The 27263-nt window shown below is 40.8% G+C and overlaps 3 protein-coding genes and 2 long non-coding RNA genes across 5 annotated transcripts; 3 read left to right on the top strand and 2 right to left on the bottom strand.

Moving 5' to 3' along the window:
• The first annotated feature begins 2642 nt into the window (after positions 1 to 2642).
• LOC120052204 (probable E3 ubiquitin-protein ligase HERC3) lies at positions 2643 to 11275 on the top strand. The gene is made up of 19 exons (XM_038999033.1): positions 2643 to 3003; positions 3083 to 3194; positions 3346 to 3422; positions 3531 to 3752; positions 4141 to 4232; positions 4966 to 5096; positions 5254 to 5378; positions 5556 to 5632; positions 5742 to 5786; positions 6362 to 6554; positions 6864 to 7042; positions 8174 to 8320; positions 8397 to 8537; positions 8858 to 9024; positions 9301 to 9364; positions 9848 to 9918; positions 10168 to 10351; positions 10656 to 10758; positions 10873 to 11275. Exons 1-19 carry the CDS (start codon positions 2772 to 2774, stop codon positions 11082 to 11084), a joined length of 2574 nt encoding a protein of 857 aa, XP_038854961.1. The 5' UTR covers positions 2643 to 2771; the 3' UTR covers positions 11085 to 11275.
• On the top strand, positions 5793 to 6532 carry LOC120052850. Its single transcript, XR_005477416.1, has 4 exons — positions 5793 to 5869; positions 5977 to 6036; positions 6157 to 6262; positions 6362 to 6532. It is a non-coding gene; the product is annotated as an uncharacterized LOC120052850 (long non-coding RNA).
• LOC120052851 lies at positions 6942 to 7797 on the top strand. The gene is made up of 3 exons (XR_005477417.1): positions 6942 to 7018; positions 7278 to 7400; positions 7705 to 7797. It is a non-coding gene; the product is annotated as an uncharacterized LOC120052851 (long non-coding RNA).
• Positions 11276 to 16757: 5482 nt separating the features above from the next.
• On the bottom strand, positions 16758 to 19831 carry LOC120052839 (E3 ISG15--protein ligase HERC5-like). The gene is made up of 8 exons (XM_039000027.1): positions 19693 to 19831; positions 19469 to 19609; positions 18982 to 19148; positions 18642 to 18705; positions 18109 to 18179; positions 17676 to 17859; positions 17265 to 17367; positions 16758 to 17150 (listed from the first exon to the last, which is right to left on the bottom strand). Exons 1-8 carry the CDS (start codon positions 19828 to 19830, stop codon positions 16939 to 16941), a joined length of 1080 nt encoding a protein of 359 aa, XP_038855955.1. The 5' UTR covers position 19831; the 3' UTR covers positions 16758 to 16938.
• A 1118-nt stretch (positions 19832 to 20949) lies between these two features.
• On the bottom strand, positions 20950 to 23968 carry LOC120052203 (probable E3 ubiquitin-protein ligase HERC3). Its single transcript, XM_038999032.1, has 10 exons — positions 23844 to 23968; positions 23193 to 23226; positions 22852 to 22982; positions 22570 to 22694; positions 22310 to 22386; positions 22076 to 22200; positions 21912 to 21971; positions 21686 to 21791; positions 21394 to 21586; positions 20950 to 21149 (listed from the first exon to the last, which is right to left on the bottom strand). Exons 1-10 carry the CDS (start codon positions 23966 to 23968, stop codon positions 20950 to 20952), a joined length of 1176 nt encoding a protein of 391 aa, XP_038854960.1.
• Positions 23969 to 27263: the final 3295 nt, after the last annotated feature.

The following is a 27263-nucleotide window of genomic DNA, read 5'->3' as shown; positions in this document are numbered from 1 at the left end:
CCAGGTATGGAAAGCTCTTAGAGACTTACCCAGAAAGACACACAGCTGTAATCGCTGCCAAAGGTGATTCTACAAAGTATTGACTCAGGGGTGTGAATACTTATGTAAATGAAACATATCTGTATTTCATTTTCAATAAATGTGCAATAAAATTCTAAAAACATATTTTCACTTTGTCATTATGGGGTATTATGTGTAGATGGGTGAGAGAAAACAAATATTTAATACATTTTGAATTCAGGCTGTAACACAACAAAATGTGGATTAAGTCAAGAGGTATGAATACTTTCTGAAAGCATTGAAGCCTAGCCAGAATCCGACTGGACGTCATTCCTTGGAAAAATCCAGGAGAGCTCCATAAAAAAAAAACTAATGCCAACAGTTTTATCTGAGTGCACAAATCAGTATGCCTACCTACCAAAGTCCAGCACTACTACCGCCCTTGTTAAAGCCACACACTCCTGGCTGACAGCTACAGACTCCAAAAAAACAACAATGGTGAGGGTGTTACTTGCTGATATGTCCAAAGCCTTTGATTGAGTAGATCACGCAAAGCTCCTGCAACATCTGTCTGACATTGAACTGTGTCCAAGGTTACCGGCCTGGCTCCACAGCTACACCACAGGAAGAATGCAGAGTGTGATGGCAAATGGCACTTTCAGCCCTTGGTCAGAGGTCACCTCTGGTGTGCCACAAGGGGGTGTGGTTGCAAGATATCTGTTTCTCCTTCACATGTCCACCTGAAAAGTTGTCTTCAGTGACACACTGGACGATGTAGGGCTGTCCCGAGCCATACCATTAACCAGCATCAAAGAGGACATTTCCATGGGCTTGGCGGCAAAGCAGCTGGAAGAGTGGGCCACATTCAACAACATGCTCCTGAATGGGAAAAAGTCTGTGGAAATTCTGATATATTATTCTAGAGACCATCCACAACCCGCACCACTAATCCTAGAAGGACAGTAAGTACCAGTGGTAACAACAACTAAGTATATTGGTTTTCATCTAGACTCTAACCTCAGTGGTGACAGACATACTACACTGGTCAGACCTTGTCTGGAATACGGTGGAGTGCTGTTAGTTGGATGCAGTAAAAAGCAGCAGGCCCAACTAGACAGGGTGCAGAGGGCCTTGAGGATCATCTCCAGAGGTGGAGCAGTCCAACCACAGCTCCCCTCACTGCAGAGCAGGCGAGAGCAGGCTGCAGAGCACCTGGTGAAGGACATGCACACTCTTGACCATCCACTGAATGACCTGCTCCCTCCAAAAAGAGGTAACTGCACCACCAGGCTCCTGAGAAACAGCCACCAACTGTCCTGTATAACTGCCCGTATGAACCGCTTGCGAAACGCCCGTAGCTACAGGAAGTGTTGTCGAATCCGATAGGCTACTCCAGTCAATATAGACACTGTTATATGGGATGATAATAAATAACATCGTCGCTGCTGCAAGTTAGCTAGCTAGTGTTGGCTTTCTGCATAGGTTATTATATAACGTTACCTATTTACCTGTTCAATTGTCATTTTAATTCATGAAGTTTAGTACAACTGCCACACTGGTGTATAGTGTAAGAAATTGTAATAGATACTGGTAACTTGTTTTACAACTTCTCAACACAAGCTATACTTGGCACAACATGCACCCATCCCCACTATACCCCCACTACTTTGTACCCTTATAAATAACCGCAGACACACACACACACTCCCCTCCCCCATGAATAGGGCCCTGTGAAAACAAACACACATGCAGGATGCTTTTGGATGAGACTAAGACAAAGAACTGTGTGAAGAGCCAATGGAATGTCGACATCAGGCCCGGACAGGACTACCCACGACCCAGATCGACCAATCGGAAGGCCAGACTACAAGATCAACCTACTTTGCTTGTTGCCTATATAATCTGTATGAACTGTTTAGAGCGCCCTTCTTCCGACGATTCCTTATGAGTCAGACAGAAAGGGGCCGTGCTGCACGCTTTGTCTGATATTTTTACACTTGAATAAAACTGCCTTATTATACAATTAAACACCTCGTCCTATGTCTCAACTTGATCTCCTGTCTCTAGTAACTGTTTTACTAACAATAGTATCATAACCCAATAATTAAAGCAATTTTAGTATTTTCTGTACTCTGCCTGGTCAAGTCAGTGTGCACCCTCTGCAAAATACTGCTGACAGTTATTTTTTGAAATATTTATGATAAACGTGAGCTTAAAAAAGTTTGGTCATTAATTTAACATCTGAAAAAAACAGGACAAATATGAGGGACGTCTCTGAGGCATGGGTCTTTTCAAACTCCGAAACAATTTTCAGTTCAGCATTTAGCAGTAATGCATGACACAGCATAAAGTAGACGTTGCAGCCAGTTCCACTGAAATGCATCTAGGGAGGTATCGACTGGGTGGTAATGTTTCAAGCATTATCGTGTGTGTCAAATGCGTCAGTTTATTGTAGGCTATTTCCAAGATAATTGGGCTGCTATTGTCCGTAGACGTTCACTTTCGTTTTCGGCCTTGCGTCATCAGTAACTATTCGAAACTATTTATATTTGTTTGTAGGCGTGTTTTGTTTTATGCCCTCTATAAATACAATTTCATTTAAGAATCATTTTCGTTTCCTGCTTTGTTGATGATGATGATGATGAGACTTTCTGTATGTCATATGGTTGGTTGCGGTCATATAAACCCATCATTGAGTCGGACACATCGGCAGGTGCCTCTCCTTCAAGTGTTAGAATCTGTATGGACTAGTTTAAGAATATAACACAACAATGATTTCATGGGGAGAGGATAGTCGTAATGGCTTTGGTTTAGTGAAGCCGAATGGTTTAGATACGACCAAAACGGATATTAGTTGCGTTAATTTGATACACCTTAAATCTAAAATTCAGGGTCTGTCCGCAGGTAACAGTGTGGTCGCGTTTATCAGAAATAATGGGAGACTAGTGTCTGTCGCACGGATTCAAGAGGACCAAGATGGGAGAAGAATCACAGGGAAACTGAGTAGGTCTAATCTCCTTTCCAATCAATTTTCATAATATATTTTCTTGAGTTGCCCAATCATATGTTTTATGTGCTTTAGAGAGTGTGACATGTAAGGAGACGATTCGGGCTCTGAGTTGTGGAGATTCTCATGCTGTTTTACTGTCTGAAGAGGGCCGGGTTCTTTGCTTGGACAAAGCCAATATTCTCAGGTGGGATCTATTCCATAATGATACATTTATATGTAGTTTACCCTAAGACATTGTCACCCTCTCATTCAAGTAGCTAAAGTATAAAAACAATTTGTCATTTAATTAAAATGGGCCAACTAATCTTATTCATCTTTCTTCTTTTCCCCCCCAGACCATTGGATAACCTATGTAACCGACAGGTAACTCAGGTTGCATGTGGAGACCAGCATTCAATTTCACTAACACAGGGTAAATGACCATTAACACACCACTAATTGAAAAACAGTCTAACCTTTCAAAACGTAATCCTGTACAATGTTCTCACTGTATGGTTGCTTACTTCTGATTTCTGTTCAGATGGTCAGGTGTTCACATGGGGTCAGAACACCAGCGGTCAGCTGGGTTTGGGGTGGGGCGAGCTCAGCGCCATGTCCCCCAAGCCCCTGAAGTCTCTATCAGGGATCCCCCTGGTTCAGATCACTGCAGGGGGAGACCACAGCTTCGCTCTGTCCCTTTCTGGAGCTGTGTTCGGCTGGGGCAAGAACACCGCCGGGCAGCTGGGACTAGGGGACACAACAAGTACAGTATACATTACACAATAGCATATGTGTTGACTCTTGTTAAATATATTTAAATAATCAAGGTCCAGACCGAAGACCATGAACAGTACATTATTTGAAACAGGTGTGTTAGTGTTGGGTTTAAACAAAAGTCATCCCAGTCAGTAGCTCTCTCAGGCTGTAGCTGGAGACCCCTGATTTATTTCATATGAACCACATTTTTTGGTGGTTGAAATGTGAAGAAAATAAAGACAAGTACAGAAATGGGCCTTTATCTGTCTAAAAACTATTTTAACCAGGATGAGAGAGCACAATGTGTCGTGTGTTTGAGGGTTATGTGTTGTACATAAATAATTGTAAAAAATAATATATAATAATAACAATAAAATGAACCCATTTTTCTGTAGACAGACATGCCCCAGCTCCTGTTGATTGCCTGAATCTGAAGAAGACTGTTTGGATTTCATGTGGAGGAGAACATACTGCCGTTCTGACAAAGGTTGTATATCTGTCTGACATAATTACACTTTTCTCTATCATTTGAACTAAATGTTGTTTGGACCATACAATATGTCTACATTTTATGTGCGTTTATTTATATTGGTGTCTCAATGTTCGCTGCAGCCAGCGACTGGAACGAACTGCAACAAACACTCAAACTGGACAGTTTTATCTCTTCATTCAAATACTCAATCATGGGAACTCTTACTGACAGTTGTGGCTGCTTTGCGTGATGTATTGTTGTCTCTACCTTCTTGCCCTTTGTGCTGTTGTCTGTAACCAATAATGTTTGTACCATGTTGTGCTGCTACCATGTTGTTGTTGTGTTGCTACCATGCTGTGTTGTCATGTGTTGCTACCATGTTGTTGTTGTGTTGCTACCATGCTGTGTTGTCATGTGTTGCTGCCATGCTATGTTGTTGTCTTAGGTCTCTCTTTATGTAGTGTTGTGTTGTCTCTCTTGTCATGATGTGTTTTGTCCTTTATTTTTATATAATTAATTTATATTTTTAATCCCAGACCCCGTCCCCGCAGGAGGCCTTTTGGTAGGCCGTCATTGTCAATAAGAATTTGTTCTTAACTGACTTGACTAGTTAAATAATGTTGAAATAAAAAACAAACATAACAATTGAAATGTTGTAGTTTTTAGTTCCCTGGAAATGTGCATTGAAACATCCTCATTAACGTAGAGGAAAACACTATGATAACTGTCTGGGTTGATTTTGTTCTAGGGAGGTGTGGTGTTCACATTTGGCTCAGGCCGCTATGGACAGCTTGGACACAACTCTCTCCGAGATGAACTACAACCTCGAGTGGTGGGGCAACTCTGGGGGTCAAAGGTGACCCAGATAGCCTGTGGAAGGTAGGTTACACTTATTAGACATGATCTGGAATTGACAAAATGTGACACAACCAAAATTGATGTAGGACTGTTTTGGTTATTTTCATCTTAGCATAAGACCTTTTTAGAATTCATTGTTGATTTGAGAAATGTTTTCTCTGTCCATTTGCCACATTAGACACCACACATTAGCATTTGTGGGGCCCTCCAATAAGATCTACTCATTTGGGCACGGAGAGCAAGGGCAGCTGGGAAATGGAGTAAAGATTGATCAGTCTGTGCCCCTTCCAGTACAACTGCCAGGTAAAACATTCATTTATGGTATAACTTTAGCCAGAGTACACACATTTTCAGAACAGATCAAACTTGAATAAATGTCAACACAACAAAATGCTTATTTCAATACTCAACTAAAATAACACGAGGTAAAACATGAAATAACATTAACTTGATAATCAACTATTTTTGTCAACATTTCAGACCAGATTGATGACCAGAAAATTGAACACATTTTTGCTGGAGGAAACCATTCCTTTGCATTGTGCACTCTTGGTCAGGTATGGACACATTTCGGGTTTGAAACAATGAGTTAGCAAAACAGGACATAGTTTGTCCTTTGTACTTAACATTGCTGTGATACGTTGCATCACATTGTCATCTTCCCAGGAGTCTGAAGAAAGGTCTAACAATCTCAGGTCAAGTGTGGGCAAAGTGACACAACAAGCTATAGATGAAAAGATCATTGACAAATGGATCTCGGAATGTGATTCAAAGTCTTGGAAAAAAGGACAGAAGTAAGTATGATATAAGTAACTATAATTTAGCGCTGTTGTTATTTCCTTATTTTCTTTATGTACGGTCACATACTGAACTGAAAGATTACTCAAACTTGTAATTGCAGGGAAATCACAAAAATGTTTTCTTCTGCATCATGTTTAAATGGGAGCTTTCTTGATAAAAGGTAACAGTATTTAATATTGGTTCAAATACATGATTGTCTTATGTTTGAAATATTACATTATCAAAGAATATTGATTTAAATATGCCATAAATATTGACAATTATTTCTTGCTTTTATTAGTTGTGACAAACATTACCAAACCTCACCAAAACAGTCTGGTCTGGATTTTTCACTCGTCCAAGGCGCATTCCGGAAGCTGGCGAAAAAGGACAAAGTTTTGACTGAGGTATTTTGTGAATATATTTATAAATTGATATGTAATCGATCCTATTCTGACATGTATCTTGAACGAGGGACGATTCACACACCTCTTTCATTGCACTAGGTTGAAGCTGTTGTCCAGCACACACTGCTTCCCTCCCTGTATGAGGAGCCCATTGGAGTGGAGGGCTTGAGGGTCTACCTGGTTCTCCCTGAGCTCCTGAGGGTCCTTCACAAACAGCACAGAAGGACAGATCTCACCGAAGCCGTTGCTGCTGCTATCCTCAGACTGCACCCCGACAAGCTGCAGGTCCTCGGTAATGTTGCCGTCCATTTAAAATGTTTAAAGTGTGTCACCCCAAATTCAACTAATCAACAATAACGTAGTCATAAATCTGTTTGTGCTGTAGAGAACTTATTTTGTCCTTGTTCATTCGCTGTCTGGCAGATTTAGACTAGGCTAAATTTACAAAACCATTGGTAATTTGAATCGAGTGTGGTAGTGCTTGGCTAAAACAAAACGTGTGCACATTGGGGGTGCCCCTGGAATGATTGTGAAGTAGACCAAATTCTATACCCCCACGAATGGTTTGAGAAAGTAATCTGTGTGTTATCATGTCCTGTAGGTGACTGCTGGTCGTCATTGAAGCCGTCTGTCATGACCAAGCACATTGGGATGTGGAAGAAGGCCCTGTCGGGGATTCTGAGGAGTGAACATATTCTACGCACTCGTGACCCTGGGATCAAACACCTGCTCCAGGTCCTCGGCCATCTCCACAGAGTCAATGTCCATGCTTCTCTGCTAGTACTGTCAATCTATTTATAATGCTGTTTTCCCATTTTTACCAGCCAACTTCGAGGACCAATCTGGTGCCAGGGTGGCAGTTATTTCAATGCAACCTATTTAGAATCGATGAGACCGTAACTGAGATTTGATGAAATATTATTTTGCTGACAAACATGTAAAATATTTAGCTAATACTTGCAAATAATTGTTTATTTATTATCAATGTATTTTACTTTTCTATATTATTTCAAAGGCAAACCAGAAATCTGTAGAGACCCAGACAGTTCCAGACAGTACCTTTTGTATGGAGGAGGGTAACTTCAAACTCATATTTCTAGAGGAGGACGTAAAGCTTTGGCGTTTATGGTCAAAGCAGGTAAGAAAAGTTATTTAGTCTCAGTCACCGATTGCTAACCATACTAGTGGTTGTCAGTCTTGAGGTGTTTTGATGTTCGTTGTTTGGGTCTTAGAAAGTGTCCTGGCTGCATCTCAATAGAGGCTTTAGATTTCCTCTACCTGAAATGGTCTGGAAAGAGAGAGTGAAGGAAACATTTTGTTTTCCTACTGGAGAATCTTTCTCACCTACTAAAGTTCCTTCTTCTCAGTGCAGATTAACATAATTAGACAAAGAAGCTACTTAATTGAGATGCATTGTATGTTTTCTTTTACATCACTTTCAGGATGTGGATCAGACACCTGCCATCTTTTGTCGTTACCCATTCTTGATGAATCTGCAGAGCAAGATAAGCGTTTTTAACATCAACGCCGCACTTACACAGGTAATGAATCTTGCTTCTCAATATATAGTATTATAATATACAGCAGATACTATGAATCAGGGTGGCTAAACCCCCTACCAGAGACCAACTGACTGTGTATGCAGGCTTTTGCTCTTGCCCTGCTCTAACACACCTGGTTCTACTAATCAACTGCTCACCAGGATCTTGATTAGCAGAATCAGGTGTGTTAGAACAGGGCTGGAGCAAAAGCCTGCATTCCAAGTAGCTCTAGAATATTGACCATCACTACTGAAGAAACCAGACATATTTCTTAACCTTTTTGATGGAAGAAACTGGTTGAAATAATACCTGTCTTGTATACTAGAAAAGCACTAACTGAAGACTTAATATTGTACTGCATGCATTGCAGAGGACTGGCATGGGGCCTTTTGACATGTTCCTCATGGCGGCGCCTGCTCCGTTCTTTGAGCTGAGGCTGAATAGAGCATCACTCATCGAAGACACTTTCCATCAACTGAGTGTAGCATGTCCCAGTACCTTCAAGAGGTCCCTTGTGGTAAGTCCATATTTTTTAATATGATGAGACAATGTTTTGAACAGAGAAGGGCTATGCCAAAATGTACTGCTTACAGGTGTATTTTGACGAGGATGCGAAGCTGACAGATGTCTACAAAAGGGACTTCTTCCTCCATTTGTTTAAAAAGCTGTTGGTCCCTGAGTTTGGGATGTTCATGTACAACGACACCGAGACGCTGGCCTGGTTCCCTGCAATGGTGAGGCACGTTTAGGGAAATCACACATGGATTATGAGGTTTTCCGCACCTCAACACATTATAGAAATAAAATATTGATAATTATTGTACTTTCAAATAGCTTCAAATGTCCTGGTAGTGAAACACTGTAATGATATGTTTCTAGAGAGGAACTACTATAGTATTACTACTGTATTACTAGCCTACTACTGTATTATAGAAACCACACTACCTTCCCTTTACTGTATATTAATCATTTCCCCCAGGTTAACAACAGCATGTCCGATACTTTCACTCATGGCTTATTTCTTGTCTCTTGTCCAACACATCCTCACTAACAGCCTAGAGTGGAGGAGAAGCGTTATTTCCTGTTTGGGGTTCTGTGTGGGATGGCCCTGTACAACAACAACATGGTGCACCTCCCCTTCCCCATGGCCTTCTTCAAGAAGCTGGTGAACATCAAGCCCTCTTTAGAGGACCTGAGAGAGTTTAGCCCCATTGAAGCAGGGTAAGTTCAGACCATAATATATTGTTATCCCTTAGTCATTACTGTATTACAGTACAGGCAGTTGTATTTGTTATAAGGACACCAAGGTCCGATTAAGAAATTGCATCTCAATGCATTTTATTGCATCTCAGGGGCAGGGCACTTGCTCTGTGTGGATAAGCAATTATTCATTATTTGGTTAAATAGTTTTTCACTTATGAAAGCATCATGATTTATTGATTGCCAATTTATAATTGTCACATCTATTGTCACATCTTGTTTTCAATGCTTTTGAAGGGGTTTGCAGAACATCTTGGATTGCCCTGATGATGATGTTGAAAACATGGACAGGACTTTCTCAGTATGTATTGCATTCAAACAGTTTGATCGATGAACAAATAAAATGTAACATAATACAGATGTAGGATTTTTATTTGATCACTCTTTTGTTGCTGACAATTTTCCCACACTGCAAGAAATGCAAACGTGTAGTGTATTCAAGGTTTTAAAAGGCTTCTAAAGTTAGTAATTTACACTTTAAAATGACAGACTTGATTTGCCCTTACGAAAAATCTATCAACCCCTACAAAAAATGTCCATTAATTATAATACACATAATTCACATTTCCAGTTGCTGCAGGATTATTTTCCTGCTGTATCAAATTGGCTCAAATTAAGATCCTACATTGAAGTGAAGTGGTATGAATTACTGAACATTAGATCAGTTATATTATTTTAGTGTGTATGTCTCTCGCAGATCACTCCCATCTATTTGTCCATACCCTCAGTCTGCAGTGTTATCATTGTTCATTTACCTCACTATTTTCATTACTCACTATTATAGGTGATGTGGGGTGATGTAGCGGTGGAACTTGATCCCAAAGAAACTGGAAAACTTGTCACAAGTGCTAATAAGTAAGATTATAGCAATATTTACAACTGACAAAATACAAGGTTTACAGTATGACACGTTCTTCCATTGCTACAGCTACCAGGATTGGGGTCAATTCTATTTCGGCAATATCATCTCACGTTGAAATGTAATTGTATGAATGGAGAAATCATAATGGAAAGTAAATGATCCTTCTCATTCCTTGAATTGACTCCACCTATACCAGCTACAACTCAATGGATATCTGACTCTGTCTGTCATTCTTTTGACAGGAAGGAGTTTGTTGACACCTATGTGAACTACATCTTCAACCAGTCAGTAGAGGTGGTGTTTGAAGAGTTCAGGAAAGGCTTCTTCAAGGTGTGTGACATAGACGTGGTGGAGTTCTTCCAGCCAGAGGAACTGAGGGGAGTGATGGTGGGGAAGGAGAATTTCGACTGGGAGACGCTGAAACAGGTCAGAACCATGTTTTGTTACTACATGACTGAAGCTCAATCCCAAATCTACCCCGTTTCAGTTGTCTACATCTGAGAGCATTAGACAAGTTAAACATATAATATATGCAGAAATGTCACGTAGCCTATCGGAGGGCAAGATGGAGCCTAAAAAACAAGTGTCCTGGGGTTGATTTGGGATTCATGGTGAACATGTTCTGAAACCTAGCTAAAATGTTGTTTTGATACATTGATTTGACAAGTAGCTTGAATGGTGTCAAGTGTCTATTGCTTCAACATATTGAGGGCATTTCCCCCCAAACTAGAACACTGTGTATGAAGGAGAGTACCATGCTGGGCATCCCAACATCGTCACATTCTGGGAGGTGTTTGAGGAACTGACAGAGGATCAAAAGAAAGCATTCCTGTGTAAGTATGGAACATTTTCATTGTAACAGATGAACCAATAACGTAGGCTACTAAGAATAAAGTTCTGTTCTGTCATTCACTGCCCTCTCCCTTTTACCACCTTTGCCCCTTCAGTGTTCCTGACTGGCTTTGATCGTGTGCCCATCCTGGGTATGAACCAGATCAGGATGAGGGTCCAAACCCTTCTCAACTCCTCCCAACAGCATTTCCCAGAGGCGCTGACCTGTCACTCTCTGTTGCAGCTGCCCATCTACCCCTCCAAAGAGACACTACAGAGGAGGCTCATAGCGGCTGTTGGCCACAACAGAGGCTTCTGGAATGAATAATGGGTGTATAATGTTGCTGCTGTATATACTCCTCTCCTGTGTTCATCTTTTCATTGTTCCATAGTTGGGTTTAAGATTTGGATTGTTTTAATGTAGGGTTGTATTTCAAATCCTAACTTGAGATCTGTGCGGTACTATGACATTATCATATTGCATTCACCAAATTTTATTAAAACATTTATAAATCAAAAGGTACAGCATGGTTTGTGCCTGCACATTAAACAACACATTAACAAAAATGATAACAACCAAGATACGAGGAAATCCCAAAGTATTTGAAATAATCTAATTGTTAAAAGGAAGCATATCAGGTTTTCAGTTGAACACAAGAACTATTCATTTTCAAGACCCACCAAATGGTTCATTACAGAAATCAATGAGAGCATAATATCCCTGCAGTTAGGTACAGATCATTTGGCACCCATCCTTCTCAACCATGTTCCCCAATTCACAATATAGGGCAGGATTTAACTCAAGGCGCTCTATAGCGCAGCGCACTATAAGATACTTTTAAAGGTAATTTACACTTGAGCAGACATGCCAGCGTTACCATGAATGTGATCTCAGTGAACATCGGAGAAAGTGCCTTTAAAAGGCGTATTTTGGGTTGTATAGTGCCTTGACATAAAAATAAAACCTCCAGGCTCATGATTTGAGCACCACTGACCTCAACTTATATTTAGAGTACTACTCAAGTTCATAGCTCTTCTAAATGAGTAATTTTCCTTCGTGAACTTGACTCCATTCCCAAAAAGACATACATACTGTGCAAATGACGCATACTTAATTCCCTTTGAATGGAGACGCTCGTGTGAACAAAGTCATATCCGGTTTTAAGACACTATATAGAGGTCATGTTAAAGGTACAGTCACCCGTGATTAAATTACGAACATTACTCTTTGATTTTTAAAAGATCAGTGCAAAATAGATCACTTCCAGATCAGTGGAGGCTGCTGAGGGGAGGACGGCTCATAATATTGGGTGGAACGGAGTGTTTGGTGTATTTCATACCATTCCACTGATTCCGCTCCATCCATTACCACAAGCTCATCCTCCCCAATTAAGGTGCCACCTATCTGTTCCAGATAAATAGAGTAAGTATATTTTTGATCAGCGCTCATCATAAGAGATCTTTATGTAACAGCGCCCTCTGGTGTTTGTGGTCAGACTTAACAATTGCGTTCAGGAACGAGGTGTTGGTGAACTCCATGGTACAGGGCCTGGGGGTGTATGGGTCCCCCTCCAGCTCCAGGGCGGTCACATTGTTGGGCGCGGCCGTGCTCAGGATGCTACCGGGCATGTACAAGGTGAACTGTGGGCCGCGAGCGGGCCAGTAGAGGCCCAGGTTGAAACCGTTGATCCACACCTGGCAGTAGTGATTAAAACAAAACAAAGGAAAAGCATTAAAAAAAAGTCTAGAAATAACGTACATGTTCAGGACTCTGTAGTGTCAGGGACCATGAACAAATATGCTGCACCAGGGTATATGAAACTAACGTGGTTCAGTAAACCACACTTATGTGATGAGTAACCTTGTCTGAGATCTGAAGAGGTGTGTCTAAGGTTAATGCCTAGGCTTTAGCTCAGAGGGCTAACACACCAGTCTTGTCATCGCACAGAAGTCACAGGTCAGTTATACTGACCAAAACTATAAACACAACATGCAACAATTTCAACGATTTTACTGAGATACAGTTCATATAAGGAAATCAATTAATTTAATTTAATTCATTAGGCCCTAATCTATGGATTTCACATGACTGGGAATAAAGATACCTTAAAACAAATTGTGGGTGTGGATTAGAAAACCAGTCAGTATCTAGTGTGACCACCATTTGCCTCATGGGGTACTCTGTTCACAACTTTGACATCAGCAAACCGCTCGCCCACACGACACCATACATGTGATCAGCAGTTGTGAGGCAGGTTGGACATACTGCCAAAATTCTCTAAAATTACGTTGGAGGCAGCTTATGGTAGAAATATTAAAATTCAATTAGCTGGCAACAGCTTTGGTGGACATTCCTGGAGTCAGCATGCCAATTGCAACCTCCATCAACGTTTATAGACAAAACTGCAAATATTTGTGTCCCCAGCACAAGGTGCGTGCATCTGTGTAATGATCATGCTGTTTAATCACCTTCTTGATACGCCACATCTGTCAGTTGGATGGATTATCTTGGCAAAGAAGAAATGCTCACTAACAGGGATGTAAACAAATGTGAGAGAAATAAGCTTTTTGTGCATAGGGAACATTTCTGGGATCTTTTATTTCAGCTCACGCTACATGGGACCAACGCTTTGCATGTTGCGTTTCAGTGGAGGCTGCTGAGGGGAAGACAGCTCATAATAATGGCTGGAACAGAGTGAATGGAATGGCATCAAACACATGGAAACCATGTGGTTGTTGTATTTGATACCATTCCACGAATTCCGCTCCAGCCATTAAAACTTCTACTTGCACACCATCCCGGATCCGGGAGCACCCCCATCAGTAAAAAAGCTGACTAGCATAGCCTAGCATAGCGTCACAAGTAAATACTAGCATCTAAATATCATTAAATCACAAGTCCAAGACACCAGATGAAAGATACACATCTTGTGAATCCAGCCAATATTTCAGATTTTTTAAGTGTTTTACAGCGAAAACACAATATAGCATTATATTAGCTTACTACAATAGCGAACCACACAACAGCATTGATTCAAGCCAACAATAGCGATAACGAATAAACCAGCAAAAGATATGAATTTTTTCACTAACCTTCTCAAAATGCATCAGATGACAGTCCTATAACATCATATTACACAATACATATAGAGTTTGTTCGAAAATGTGCATATTTAGCGGCACAAATCGTGGTTATACAATGAGAATAGTAGCCAAGCTGCCAACAATATGTCGGGAGAAATCTTGGGAGAGGCACCTAATCTAATCAGTAACTAATCATAAACTTGACTAAAAAATACAGGTTGGACAGTAAATGAAAGATACATTAGTTCTTAATGCAACCGCTGTGTTAGATTTTTAAAATGAACGTTACTACGACATACAGCGTGCGTTAAAGCGAGACCGCACCGAAATTAATGGCGGAATAGGAGTTTTACATTTTTCAACAGAACAACGAATTAACATCATAAATAGTTCTTACTTTTTGATGAGCTCCCATCAGAATCTTGGGCAAGTTGTCCTTTGTCCAAAAGAATCGTTGCTCGGTTGTAGATTGTCGCCTTCAACTTTGGAATTAGCTGTAAACATTAGCCATGTGGCGAAGACGTGCCCAACTCACTATTGCACAGCACAAAGAAAATCAGAGCCGGATATATCTAAGGGCTATAACGGGAGCTTTCTAGAACGCCATCCTGAGGTCTGTCTTGCGTCATGGCGAACGAAGGAAAGAGAGGACCCCACGTTCCGAGCCTATTTATAAGGCCTCAGATCTGCCTAGCAACTCCATTCCAATTCTCACTATTTGCTGACATCCAGGGGAAGGCGTATGCAGTGCATCTCAACCAATAGAAGACAGGCAAATTAATAAACCGACCTCAGAACAGCCTGCATGATTTCAGACTTCTCACTTCCTCACAGGAAAATTGCTCCAACTCGAGTTATGTTTTACTCACAGATATAATTCAAACGGTTTTAGAAACTAGAGAGTGTTTTCTATCCAATAGTAATAATAATATGCATATTGTACGAGCAAGAATTGAGTACGAGGCAGTTTAATTTGGGAATGAATTTTTTACAAAGTGCAAACAGCACCCCCTATTGAGAAAAGGTTTTAACATGAGCCCGTCCTCCCCAATTAAGGATCCACCAACCTCCTGTGTTGCGTTTATATTTTTGTTCAGTAATAGATGAGCTGGTTAAGAAGCTAAGATTTTTCTACAGAAACAGACCGTTCCTTTCTCTAAGCAGTAGGAAGCAGATTATTCAGTCAACCTTTTGATCTGTTCTTGATTATAGTGATATTAGTTATCAGCTGCTGCTACTCTTAAACCTTTGGATGCCATCTCCCATAGTGCCCTTCGTTTTGTTACAGATGACAGTATTGATACTCATCACTGCATCCTGTATCAAAAGGTTAATGTATATCTATATATTCGTTTGTGTATAAAGTATATATTTATGTTGTATATACAGGGCACAAGTATCTCAGTAAAATCGTTGAAATTGTTGCATGTTGTGTTTATAGTTTTGGTCAGACCTTTGACTTCTGTGCGATGACAAGACTGGTGTGTTAGCCCTCTAAGCTAAAGCCTAGGCATTAACCTTAGACACACCTCTTCAGATCTCAGACAAGGTTACTCATCACATAAGCGTGGTTTACTGAACCACGTTAGTTTCATATACCCTGGTGCAGCATATTTGTTCATGGTCCCTGACACTACAGAGTCCTGAACATGTACGTTATTTCTAGACTTTTTTTTAATGCTTTTCCTTTGTTTTGTTTTAATCACTACTGCCAGGTGTGGATCAACGGTTTCAACCTGGGCCTCTACTGGCCCGCTCGCGGCCCACAGTTCACCTTGTACGTGCCCGGTAGCATCCTGAGCACGGCCGCGCCCAACAATGTGACCGCCCTGGAGCTGGAGGGGGACCCATACACCCCCAGGCCCTGTACCATGGAGTTCACCAACATCTCGTTCCTGAACGCCATTGTTAAGTCTGACCACAAACACCAGAGGGCGCTGTTACCTAAAGATCTCTTATGATGAGCGCTGATCAAAAATATACTTACTGTATTTATCTGGAACACAGATAGGTGGCACCTTAATTGGGGAGGATGAGCTTGTGGTAATGGATGGAGCGGAATCAGTGGAATGGTATGACATACACCAAACACTCCGTTCCACCCAATATTATGAGCCGTCCTCCCCTCAGCAGCCTCCACTGATCTGGAAGTGATCTATTTTGCACTGATCTTTTAAAAATCAAAGAGTAATGTTCGTAATTTAACCACGGGTGACTGTACCTTTAACATGACCTCTATATAGTGTCTTAAAACCGGATATGACTTTGTTCACACGAGCGTCTCCATTCAAAGGGAATTAAGTATGCGTCATTTGCACAGTATGTATGTCTTTTTGGAAATGGAATCAAGTTCACGAAGGAAAATGACTCATTTAGAAGAGCTATGAACTTGAGTAGTACTCTAAATATAAGTTGAGGTCAGTGGTGCTCAAATCATGAGCCTGGAGGTTTTATTTTTATGTCAAGGCACTATACAACCCAAAATACGCCTTTTAAAGGCACTTTCTCCATTGTTCACTGAGATCACATTCATGGTAACGCTGGCATGTCTGCTCAAGTGTAAATTACCTTTAAAAGTATCTTATAGTGCGCTGCGCTATAGAGCGCCTTGAGTTAAATCCTGCCCTATATTGTGAATTGGGGAACATGGTTGAGAAGGATGTGTGCCAAATGATCTGTGCCTTATTGTGTGCCACCTAACTGCAGGGATATTATGTTTTCATTGATTTCTGTAATGAACCATTGGTGGGTCTTGAAAATGAATAGTTCTTGTGTTCAACTGAAAACCTGATATGCTTCCTTTTAACAATTAGATTATTTCAAATACTTTGGGATTTCCTTGTATCTTGGTTGTTATATTTTTTTTTAATGAGTTGTTTAATGTGCAGGCACAAACCATGCTGTACTTTTTGATTTATAAATGTTTTAATAAAATTTGGTGAATGCAATATGATAATGTCATAGTACCGCACAGATCTCAAGTTAGGATTTGAAACACAACCCTACATTAAAACAATCCAAATCTTAAACCCAACTATGGAACAATGAAAAGATGAACACAGGAGAGGAGTATATACAGCAGCAACATTATACACCCATTATTCATTCCAGAAGCCTCTGTTGTGGCCAACAGCTTCTATAAGCCTGCTCTGTAGTGTCTCTTTGGAGGGGTAGATGGGCAGCTGCAACAGAGAGTGACAGGTCAGCGCCTCTGGGAAATGCTGTTGGGAGGAGTTGAGAAGGGTTTGGACCCTCATCCTGATCTGGTTCATACCCAGGATGGGCACACGATCACAGCCAGTCAGGAACACTGAAGGGGCAAAGGTGGTAAAAGGGAGAGGGCAGTGAATGACAGAACAGAACTTTATTCTCAGTAGCCTACGTTATTGGTTCATGTGTTACAATGAAAATGTTCCATACTTACACAGGAATGCTTTCTTTTGATCCTCTGTCAGTTCCTCAAACACCTCCCAGAATGTGACGATGTTGGGATGCCCAGCATGGTACTCTCCTTCATACACAGTGTTCTAGTTTGGGGGGAAATGCCCTCAATTAATATGGTGAAGCAATAGACACTTAACACCATTCAAACTACTTGTCAAATCAATGTATCAAAACAACATTTTAGCCAGGTTTCAGAACATGTTCACCATGAATCCCAAATCAACCCCTGGACACTTGTTTTTTGGGCTCCATCTTGCCCTCTGATAGGCTACGTGACATTTCTGCATATATTATATGTTTTACTTGTCTAATGCTCTCAGATGTAGACAATTGGCTAGGGGTAGATTTGGGATTGAGCTTCAGTCATGTCGTAACAAAACATGGTTCTGACCTGTTTCAGCGTCTCCCAGTCGAAAATCTCCTTCCCCACCATCACTCCCCTCAGTTCCTCTGGCTGGAATAACTCCACCACGTCCATGTCACACACCTTGAAGAAGCCTTTCCTGAACTCTTCAAACACCACCTCTACTGACTGGTTGAAGATGTAGTTCACATAGGTGTCAACAAACTCCTTCCTGTCAAAAGAATGACAGACAGAGTCAGATATCCATTGAGTTGTAGCTAGTATAGGTGGAGTCAATTCAAGGAATGAGAAGCATCATTTACTTTCCATTATGATTTCTCCATTCATACAATTACATTTCAACGTGAGATGATATTGCCGAAATAGAATTGACCCCAATCCTGGTAGCTGTAGCAATGGAAGAACGTGTCATACTGTAAACCTTGTATTTGGTCAGTTGTAAATATTGCTATAATCTTACTTATTAGCACTTGTGACAAGTTTTCCAGTTTCTTTGGGATCAAGTTCCACCGCTACATCACCCCACATCACCTATAATAGTGAGTAATGAAAATAGTGAGGTAAATGAACAATGATAACACTGCAGACTGAGGGTATGGACAAATAGATGGGAGTGATCTGCGAGAGACATACACACTAAAATAATATAACTGATCTAATGTTCAGTAATTCATACCACTTCACTTCAATGTAGGATCTTAATTTGAGCCAATTTGATACAGCAGGAAAATAATCCTGCAGCAACTGGAAATGTGAATTATGTGTATTATAATTAATGGACATTTTTTGTAGGGGTTGATAGAGTCTGTCATTTTAAAGTGTAAATTACTAACTTTAGAAGCCTTTTAAAACCTTGAATACACTACAAGTTTGCATTTCTTGCTGTGTGGGAAAATTGTCAGCAACAAAAGAGTGTTCAAATTAAAATCCTACATCTGTATTATGTTACATTTTATTTGTTCATCGATCAAACTGTTTGAATGCAATACATACTGAGAAAGTCATGTCCATGTTTTCAACATCATCATCAGGGTAATCCAAGATGTACTGCAAACTCCTTCAAAAGCATTGAAAATAATATGTGACAATAGATGTGACAATTATAAATCGGCAATCAATAAATCATGATGCTTCCATAAGTGAAAAACTATTTATCCAAATAATGAATAATTGCTTATCCACACAGAGCAAGTGCCCTGCCCCTGAGATGCAATAAAATGCATTGAGATGCAATTTCTTAATCGGACCTTGGTGTCCTTATAACAAATACAACTGCCTGTACTGTAATACAGTAATGACTAAGGGATAACAATATTTTATGGTCTGAACTTACCCTGCTTCAATGGGGCTAAACTCTCTCAGGTCCTCTAAAGAGGGCTTGATGTTCACCAGCTTCTTGAAGAAGGCCATGGGGAAGGGGAGGTGCACCATGTTGTTGTTGTACAGGGCCATCCCACACAGAACCCCAAACAGGAAATAACGCTTCTCCTCCACTCTAGGCTGTTAGTGAGGATGTGTTGGACAAGAGACAAGAAATAATCCATGAGTGAAAGTATCGGACATGCTGTTGTTAACCTGGGGGAAATGATTAATATACAGTAAAGGGAAGGTAGTGTGGTTTCTATAATACAGTAGTAGGCTAGTAATACAGTAGTAATACTATAGTAGTTCCTCTCTAGAAACATATCATTACAGTGTTTCACTACCAGCACATTTGAAGCTATTTGAAAGTACAATAATTATCAATATTTTATTTCTATAATGTGTTGAGGTGCGGAAAACCTCATAATCCATGTGTGATTTCCCTAAACGTGCCTCACCATTGCAGGGAACCAGGCCAGCGTCTCGGTGTCGTTGTACATGAACATCCCAGACTCGGGGACCAACAGCTTATCAAACAAATGGAGGAAGAAGTCCCTTTTGTAGACATTTGTCAGCTTCGCATCCTCGTCGAAATACACCTGAGAGAGGTAAGCAGTACATTTTGGCATAGCCCTTCTCTGTTCAAAACATTGTCTCATCATATTAAAAAATATGGACTTACCACAAGGGACCTCTTGAAGGTACTGGGACATGCTACACTCAGTTGATGGAAAGTGTCTTCGATGAGTGATGCTCTATTCAGCCTCAGCTCAAAGAACGGAGCAGGCGCCGCCACGAGGAACATGTCAAAAGGCCCCATGCCAGTCCTCTGCAATGCATACAGTACAATATTAAGTCTTCAGTTAGTGCTTTTCTAGTATACAAGACAGGTATTATTTCAACCAGTTTCTTCCATCAAAAAGGTTAAGAAATATGGCTGGTTTCTTCAGTAGTGATGGTCAATATTCTAGAGCTACTTGGAATGCAGGCTTTTGCACCAGCCCTGTTCTAACACACCTGATTCAGCTAATCAAAATCCTGGTGAGCAGCTGATTAGTAGAACCAGGTGTGTTAAGGCAGGGTAAGAGCAAAAACCTGCATACACAGTCAGTTGGTCTCTAGTAGGGGGTTTAGCCACCCTGATTTATAGTATCTGCTGTATATTATAATACTATATATTGAGAAGCAAGATTCATTACCTGTGTAAGTGCGGCGTTGATGTTAAAAACATTTATCTTGCTCTGCAGGTTCATCAAGAATGGGTAACGACAAAAGATGGCAGGTGTCTGATCCACATCCTGAAAGTGATGTAAAAGAAAACATACAGTGCATCTCAATTAAGTAGCTTCTTTGTCTAATTATGTTAATCTGCACTGATAAGAAGGAACTTTAGTAGGTGAGAAAGATTCTCCAGTAGGAAAACAAAATGTTTCCTTCACTCTCTCTTTCCAGACCATTTCAGGTACAGGAAATCTAAAGCCTCTATTGAGATGCAGCCAGGACACTTTCTAAGACCCAAACAACGAACATCAAAACACCTCAAGACTGACAACCACTAGTATGGTTAGCAATCGGTGACTGAGACAAAATAACTTTTCTTACCTGCTTTGACCATGAACGCCAAAGCTTTACATCCTCCTCTAGAAATATGGGATTGAAGTGAACCTCCTCCATACAAAAGGTACTGTCTGGAACTGTCTGGGTCTCTACAGATTTCTGGTTTGCCTTTGAAATAATATAGAAAATTAAAATACATTGATAATAAATAAACAATTATTTGCAAGTATTAGCTAAATATTTTACATGTTTGTCAGCAAAATAATATTTCATCAAATCTCAGTTACGGTCTCATCGATTCTAAATAGGTTGCATTGAAATAACTGCCACCATGGCACCAGATTGGTCCTCGAAGTTGACTGGTCAAAATGGGAAAACAGCATTATAAATGGATTGACAGTACGAGCAGAGAAGCATGGACACTGACTCTGTGGAGATGGCCGAGGACCTGGAGCAGGTGTTTGATCCCAGGGTCACGAGTGCGTAGAATATGTTCACTCCTCAGAATCCCCGACAGGGCCTTCTTCCACACCCCAATGTGCTTGGTCATGACAGATGGCTTCAATGAGGACCAGCAGTCACCTACAGGACATGATAACACACAGATTACTTTCTCAAACCATTCGTGGGGGTATAGAATTTGATCTACTTCACAATCATTCCAGGGGCACCCCCAATGTGCACACGTTTTGTTTTAGCCCAGCACTACCACGCTTGATGGACAGAATAAGTTGTCTACAGCACAAACAGATTTACGACTACGTTGTTGTTGATTAGTTGAATTTGGGGTGACACTTTAAACATTTGAAATGGACGGCAACATTACCGAGGACCTGCAGCTTGTCGGGGTGCAGTCTGAGGATAGCAGCAGCAACGGCTTCGGTGAGATCTGTCCTTCTGTGCTGTTTGTGAAGGACCCTCAGGAGCTCAGGGAGAACCAGGTAGACCCTCAAGCTCTCCACTCCAATGGGCTCCTCATACAGAGAGGGAAGCAGTGTGTGCTGGACAACAGCTTCTACCTAGTGCAATGAAAGAGGTGTGTGAATCGTCCCTCGTTCAAGATACATGTCAGAATAGGATTGATTACATATCAATTTATAAATATATTCACAAAATACCTCAGTCAAAACTTTGCCCTTTTTCGCCAGCTTCCGGAATGCGCCTCGGACGAGTGAAAAATCCAGGCCAGACTGTTTTGGTGAGGTTTGGTAATGTTTGTCACAACTAATAAAAGCAAGAAATAATTGTCAATATTTATGCCATATTTAAATCAGTATTCTTTGATAATGTAATATTTCAAACATAAGACAATCATGTATTTGAACCAATATTAAATACTGTTACCTTTTATCAAGAAAGCTCCCATTTAAACATGATGCAGAAGAAAACATTTTTGTGATTTCCCTGCAATTACAAGTTTGAGTAATCTTTCAGTTCATTATGTGACCGTACATAAACAAAATAAGGAAATAACAACGGTAAATTATAGTTACTTATATCATACTTACTTCTGTCCTTTTTTCCAAGACTTTGAATCACATTCCGAGATCCATTTGTAAATGATCTTTTCATCTATAGCTTGTGTCACTTTGCCCACACTTGACCTGAGATTGTTAGACCTTTCTTCAGACTCCTGGGAAGATGACAATGTGATGCAACGTATCACAGCAATGTTAAGTACAAAGGACAAACTATGTCCTGTTTTGCTAACTCATTGTTTCAAACCCGAATTGTGTCCATACCTGACCAAGAGTGCACAATGCAAAGGAATGGTTTCCTCCAGCAAAAATGTGTTCAATTTTCTGGTCATCAATCTGGTCTGAAATGTTGACAAAAATAGTTGATTATCAAGTTAATGTTATTTCATGTTTTACCTCGTGTTATTTTAGTTGAGTATTGAAATAAGCATTTTGTTGTGTTGACATTTATTCAAGTTTGATCTGTTCTGAAAATGTGTGTACTCTGGCTAAAGTTATACCATAAATTACCATAAATGTTTTACCTGGCAGTTGTACTGGAAGGGGCACAGACTGATCAATCTTTACTCCATTTCCCAGCTGCCCTTGCTCTCCGTGCCCAAATGAGTAGATCTTATTGGAGGGCCCCACAAATGCTAATGTGTGGTGTCTAATGTGGCAAACGGACAGAGAAAACATTTCTCAAATCAACAATGAATTCTAAAAAGGTCTTATGCTAAGATGAAAATAACCAAAACAGTCCTACATCAATTTTGGTTGTGTCACATTTTGTCAATTCCAGATCATGTCTAATAAGTATAACCTACCTTCCACAGGCTATCTGGGTCACCTTTGACCCCCAGAGTTGCCCCACCACTCGAGGTTGTAGTTCATCTCGGAGAGAGTTGTGTCCAAGCTGTCCATAGCGGCCTGAGCCAAATGTGAACACCACACCTCCCTAGAACAAAATCAACCCAAATAGTTATCATAGTGTTTTCCTCTACGTTAATGAGGACGTTTCAATGCACATTTCTAGGGAACTAAAAACTACAACATTGAGACACCCATTTAAATAAATACACATAAAATGTAGACATATTGTATGGTCCAAACAACATTTAGTTCAAATGATAGGGAAAAGTGTAATTATGTCAGACAGATATACAACCTTTGTCAGAACGGCAGTATGTTCTCCTCCACATGAAATTCAAACAGTCTTCTTCAGATTCAGGCAATCAACAGGAGCTGGAGCATGTCTGTCTCCAGAAAATTGGGTTCATTTTATTAAAAGTATTTATTTACAAAACAACACATACCTCATATCACACACATGACACAATATTGTTCTCTCATCCTGGTCAAAAAAGTTTTTCAACTACAATTGTTTTGGGTTCATATTAGATAAATCAGGGGTCTCCAGCTACAGTCAGAGAGCTATTGAGTGTGAAGGCTTTTGTTTAAACCCAGCACTAACACACCTATTTCAAATAATGTATTGTTCATGGTCTTCGGTCTGGACCTTGATTATTTAAATATATTTAACAGGAGTCAACACATACACGTATGCTATTGTGTTATGTATACTGTACTTTTTACATTTACATTTACATTTAAGTCATTTAGCAGACGCTCTTATCCAGAGTGACTTACAAATTGGTGCATTCATGATATCCAGTGGAACAACCACTTTACAATAGTGCATCTAAATCTTTTAAGAGGGGGGGGGGGGGGGGGGGGGTTAGAAGGATTACTTTATCCTATCCTAGGTATTCCAGGTATTCCTATCCTAGGTATTTTTGTGTCCCCTAGTCCCAGTTGCCCGGCTGTGTTCTTGTCCCAGCCAAACACATCTCCAGAAAAGGACAGAGCGAAGCTGTGGTCTCCCACTGCATTGATCTGAATCAGGGGGATCCCTGATAGAGACTTCAGGGGCTTGGGGGACATGCAGCTGGGCTCGGAAATAGCCTACAAATATACTGACGCATTTGACACACATGATAATGCTTGAAACATTACCACCCAGTCGATACATTGTACGTTTCTAACACTTATGGTTGAGATTTAATTAACATAAATATAAACTATGCACATTATGACTTTCATTAACACTGATGCAGACGTTAGTAAGGCGTTGGTATCATGTCATGTAAGTCAGACACGTAACGCAGGAGTCACGCAGAAGTTAGTAAGGTGCTGGTATCATGTCATGTCAGGTGGTACGGTTGCCTAGACTTATATATGTCCCTTATCACCTCCCATAAGACTTATATATGTCCCTTATCACCCCCCATAGCTATCTAACTTGCAGCAGCAACAATGTTATTTATTATCATCCCATACAACTGTGCCTGTTTTGACTGGAGTAGCCTATTCTATTGGATTCGACAACACTTCCTGTATCTACTCACCCCAACGCTAGAATCCAATGGGCTGCTATAGCATTAGCTATAACATGCTGACGAAAATACCAGTCATTACAATCTAGCAGTATTTAAATCTTCTCGATTTGTCCGTTGGGATAATTAGGAGTACACCGCCGTATCCCATCACTGGATTTCCGAGCCATATGTCTCGCCGGCTCCGCGCATACGTCTAGTCGGATTCAGGCTAGGCTGCAATGCCTGCAGAAAGTATTCATACTTATTTCACATTTTGTTGTGTTATAGCCTGAATTCAAAAATGTATTAAAAATTTGTTTATCTCACCCATCTACACTCAATACCCCATAATGACAAAGTGAAAACATGTTTTTACAATTTTATTGCAAATTTATAGAAAATTAAATACAGAAATGTTTCATTTGCATAAATATTCACACCCCTGAGTCTATACTTTGTAGAATCACCTTTGGTAGGATTACAGCTGTGAGTCTTTCTGGGTAAGTCTCTAAGGGTTTTCCACACCTGGATTGTGCAACATTTGTCCATTATTCTTTTCGAACTCTGTCAAACTGATTGTTGATCATTGCTAGACAACCATTTTAAGGTCTTGTCTTAGATTTTCAAGTAGATTTAAGTCAAAAACTGTAACTCTTCCACTCAGGAAGATTCACTGTCTTCTTGGTAAGCAACTCCAGCAACTCCATTTGGCCTTGTGTTTTAGCTTATTGTCCTGCTGAAAGGTGAATTCATCTCCCAGTGTCTGGTGGAAAGCAGACTGAACCGGGTTTACCTCTAGGATTTTGCCTGTGCTAAGCTCCAGTCCGTTTATTTTTTATCCTGAAAAACTCCCTAGTCCTTAATGATTACAAGCATAGCCATAGCATGATGCAGCCACAACTTAAAAATATGGAGCGTGGTACTGTGGTAATGTGTTGTATTGGATTTTCTCCAAGCATAAGACTTTGTGTTCAGGACAAAAATGTAATTGCTTTGCCACATTTTTTGCAGTATTACTTTAGTGCTTTGTTGCAAACAGGGTCCATGTTTTGGATTTTTCAAAATTCTGTACAGGCTTCTTTCTTTTCACTCTGTCAATTAGGTTAGTATTGTGGAGCACCTGCAATATTGTTGATTCATCCACAGTTTCCTCCTATCACATCCATTAAACTATGTAACTATTTAAAGTTACCATTGGCCTCGTGGTGAAATCGTTCAGTGGTTTCCTTCCTCTACTGCAACTGAGTCAGGAAGGACGCCTGTATCTTTGTAGTGACTGGGTGCATGGATACTCCATCCAAAGTGTAATTAATAACTTCACAATGCTCAAAGGGATATTCATTGTCCGCTTCTTTTTATTTTTACCCATCGACCAATAGGTGCCCTTTTTTGCATTGCATTGGAAAACCTCCCTGGTCTTTGTGGTTGAATCTGTGTTTGAAATTCCCTGCTCGACTGAGGGACCTTACAGATAATTGTATGTGTGGGATACAGAGATGAGGTAGTCATTCAAAAGTCATGTTAAACACTCGTATTGCACACAGCGTGAGTTCATGCAACTTATTATGTGACTTGTTAAGTACATTTTACCTCTGAACTTATTTAGGTATGCTATAACAAAGGGTTTGAATATTTATTGACATTTTGTATTAATTTATATATACACTGCTCAAAAAAATAAAGGGAACACTTAAACAACACAATGTAACTCCAAGTCAATCACACTTCTGTGAAATCAAACTGTCCACGTAGGAAGCAACACTGATTGACAATAAATTTCACATGCTGTTGTGCAAATGGAATAGACAACAGGTGGAAATTATAGGCAATTAGCAAGACACCCCCAATAAAGGAGTGGTTCTGCAGGTGGTGACCACAGAACACTTCTCAGTTCCTATGCTTCCTGGCTGATGTTTTGGTCACTTTGAATGCTGGCGGTGCTTTCACTCTAGTGGTAGCATGAGACTGAGTCTACAACCCACACAAGTGGCTCAGGTAGTGCAGCTCATCCAGGATGGCACATCAATGCGAGCTGTGGCAAGAAGGTTAATAGGATAGGATAAAGTAATCCTTCTAACCCCCCCCCCCCCTTTAAAAGAGTTAGATGCACTATTGTAAAGTGGTTGTTCCACTGGATATCATAAGGTGAATGCACCAATTTGTAAGTCGCTCTGGATAAGAGCGTCTGCTAAATGACTTAAATGTAATGTAAATGTAAGGTTTGCTGTGTCTGTCAGCGTAGTGTCCAGAGCATGGAGGCGCTACCAGGAGACAGGCCAGTACATCAGGAGACGTGGAGGAGGCCGTAGGAGGGCAACAACCCAGCAGCAGGACCGCTACCTCCGCCTTTGTGCAAGGAGAAGCAGGAGGAGCACTGCCAGAGCCCTGCAAAATGACCTCCAGCAGGCCACAAATGTGCATGTGTCTGCTCAAACGGTCAGAAACAGACTCCATGAGGGGGGTATGAGGGCCCGACGTCCACAGGTGGGGGTTGTGCTTACAGCCCAACACCGTGCAGGATGTTTGGCATTTGCCAGAGAACACCAAGATTGGCAAATTCGCCACTGGCGCCCTGTGCTCTTCACAGATGAAAGCAGGTTCACACTGAGCACATGTGACAGACGTGAGAGTCTGGAGACGCTGTGGAGAACGTTCTGCTGCCTGCAACATCCTCCAGCATGACCGGTTTGGCGGTGGGTCAGTCATGGTGTGGGGTGGCATTTCTTTGGGGGGCCGCACAGCCCTCCATGTGCTCGCCAGAGGTAGCCTGACTGCCATTAGGTACCGAGATGAGATCCTCAGACCCCTTGTGAGGCCATATGCTGGTGCGGTTGGCCCTGGGTTCCTCCTAATGCAAGACA

Source organism: Salvelinus namaycush, chromosome 8, assembly GCF_016432855.1.
Source record: "Salvelinus namaycush isolate Seneca chromosome 8, SaNama_1.0, whole genome shotgun sequence".
NCBI lineage: Eukaryota > Metazoa > Chordata > Actinopteri > Salmoniformes > Salmonidae > Salvelinus > Salvelinus namaycush.
This window is presented reverse-complemented; position numbering and strand designations above follow the sequence as displayed.

What these genes read in the sequence shown, in the direction of transcription:
- LOC120052839 (XM_039000027.1), bottom strand. Translation starts at nt 19,830, where the DNA reads ATGGGGCCTTTTGACATGTTCCTCGTGGCGGCGCCTGCTCCGTTCTTT. An exon ending in TGGCCTGGTTCCCTGCAATG is followed by an intron (nt 19,149 to 19,468) that starts GTGAGGCACGTT and finishes CCTCACTAACAG; the next exon opens with CCTAGAGTGGAGGAGAAGCG. An exon ending in TTTAGCCCCATTGAAGCAGG is followed by an intron (nt 18,706 to 18,981) that starts GTAAGTTCAGAC and finishes ATGCTTTTGAAG; the next exon opens with GAGTTTGCAGTACATCTTGG.
- LOC120052204 (XM_038999033.1), top strand. Translation starts at nt 2,772, where the DNA reads ATGATTTCATGGGGAGAGGATAGTCGTAATGGCTTTGGTTTAGTGAAG. An exon ending in CCTTCCAGTACAACTGCCAG is followed by an intron (nt 5,379 to 5,555) that starts GTAAAACATTCA and finishes TCAACATTTCAG; the next exon opens with ACCAGATTGATGACCAGAAA. An exon ending in ACTGGGAGACGCTGAAACAG is followed by an intron (nt 10,352 to 10,655) that starts GTCAGAACCATG and finishes CCCCCAAACTAG; the next exon opens with AACACTGTGTATGAAGGAGA.
- LOC120052203 (XM_038999032.1), bottom strand. Translation starts at nt 23,968, where the DNA reads ATGTCCCCCAAGCCCCTGAAGTCTCTATCAGGGATCCCCCTGATTCAG. An exon ending in ACCCAGATAGCCTGTGGAAG is followed by an intron (nt 22,695 to 22,851) that starts GTAGGTTATACT and finishes TTGCCACATTAG; the next exon opens with ACACCACACATTAGCATTTG. An exon ending in TCTTGGAAAAAAGGACAGAA is followed by an intron (nt 21,972 to 22,075) that starts GTAAGTATGATA and finishes TTGTAATTGCAG; the next exon opens with GGAAATCACAAAAATGTTTT.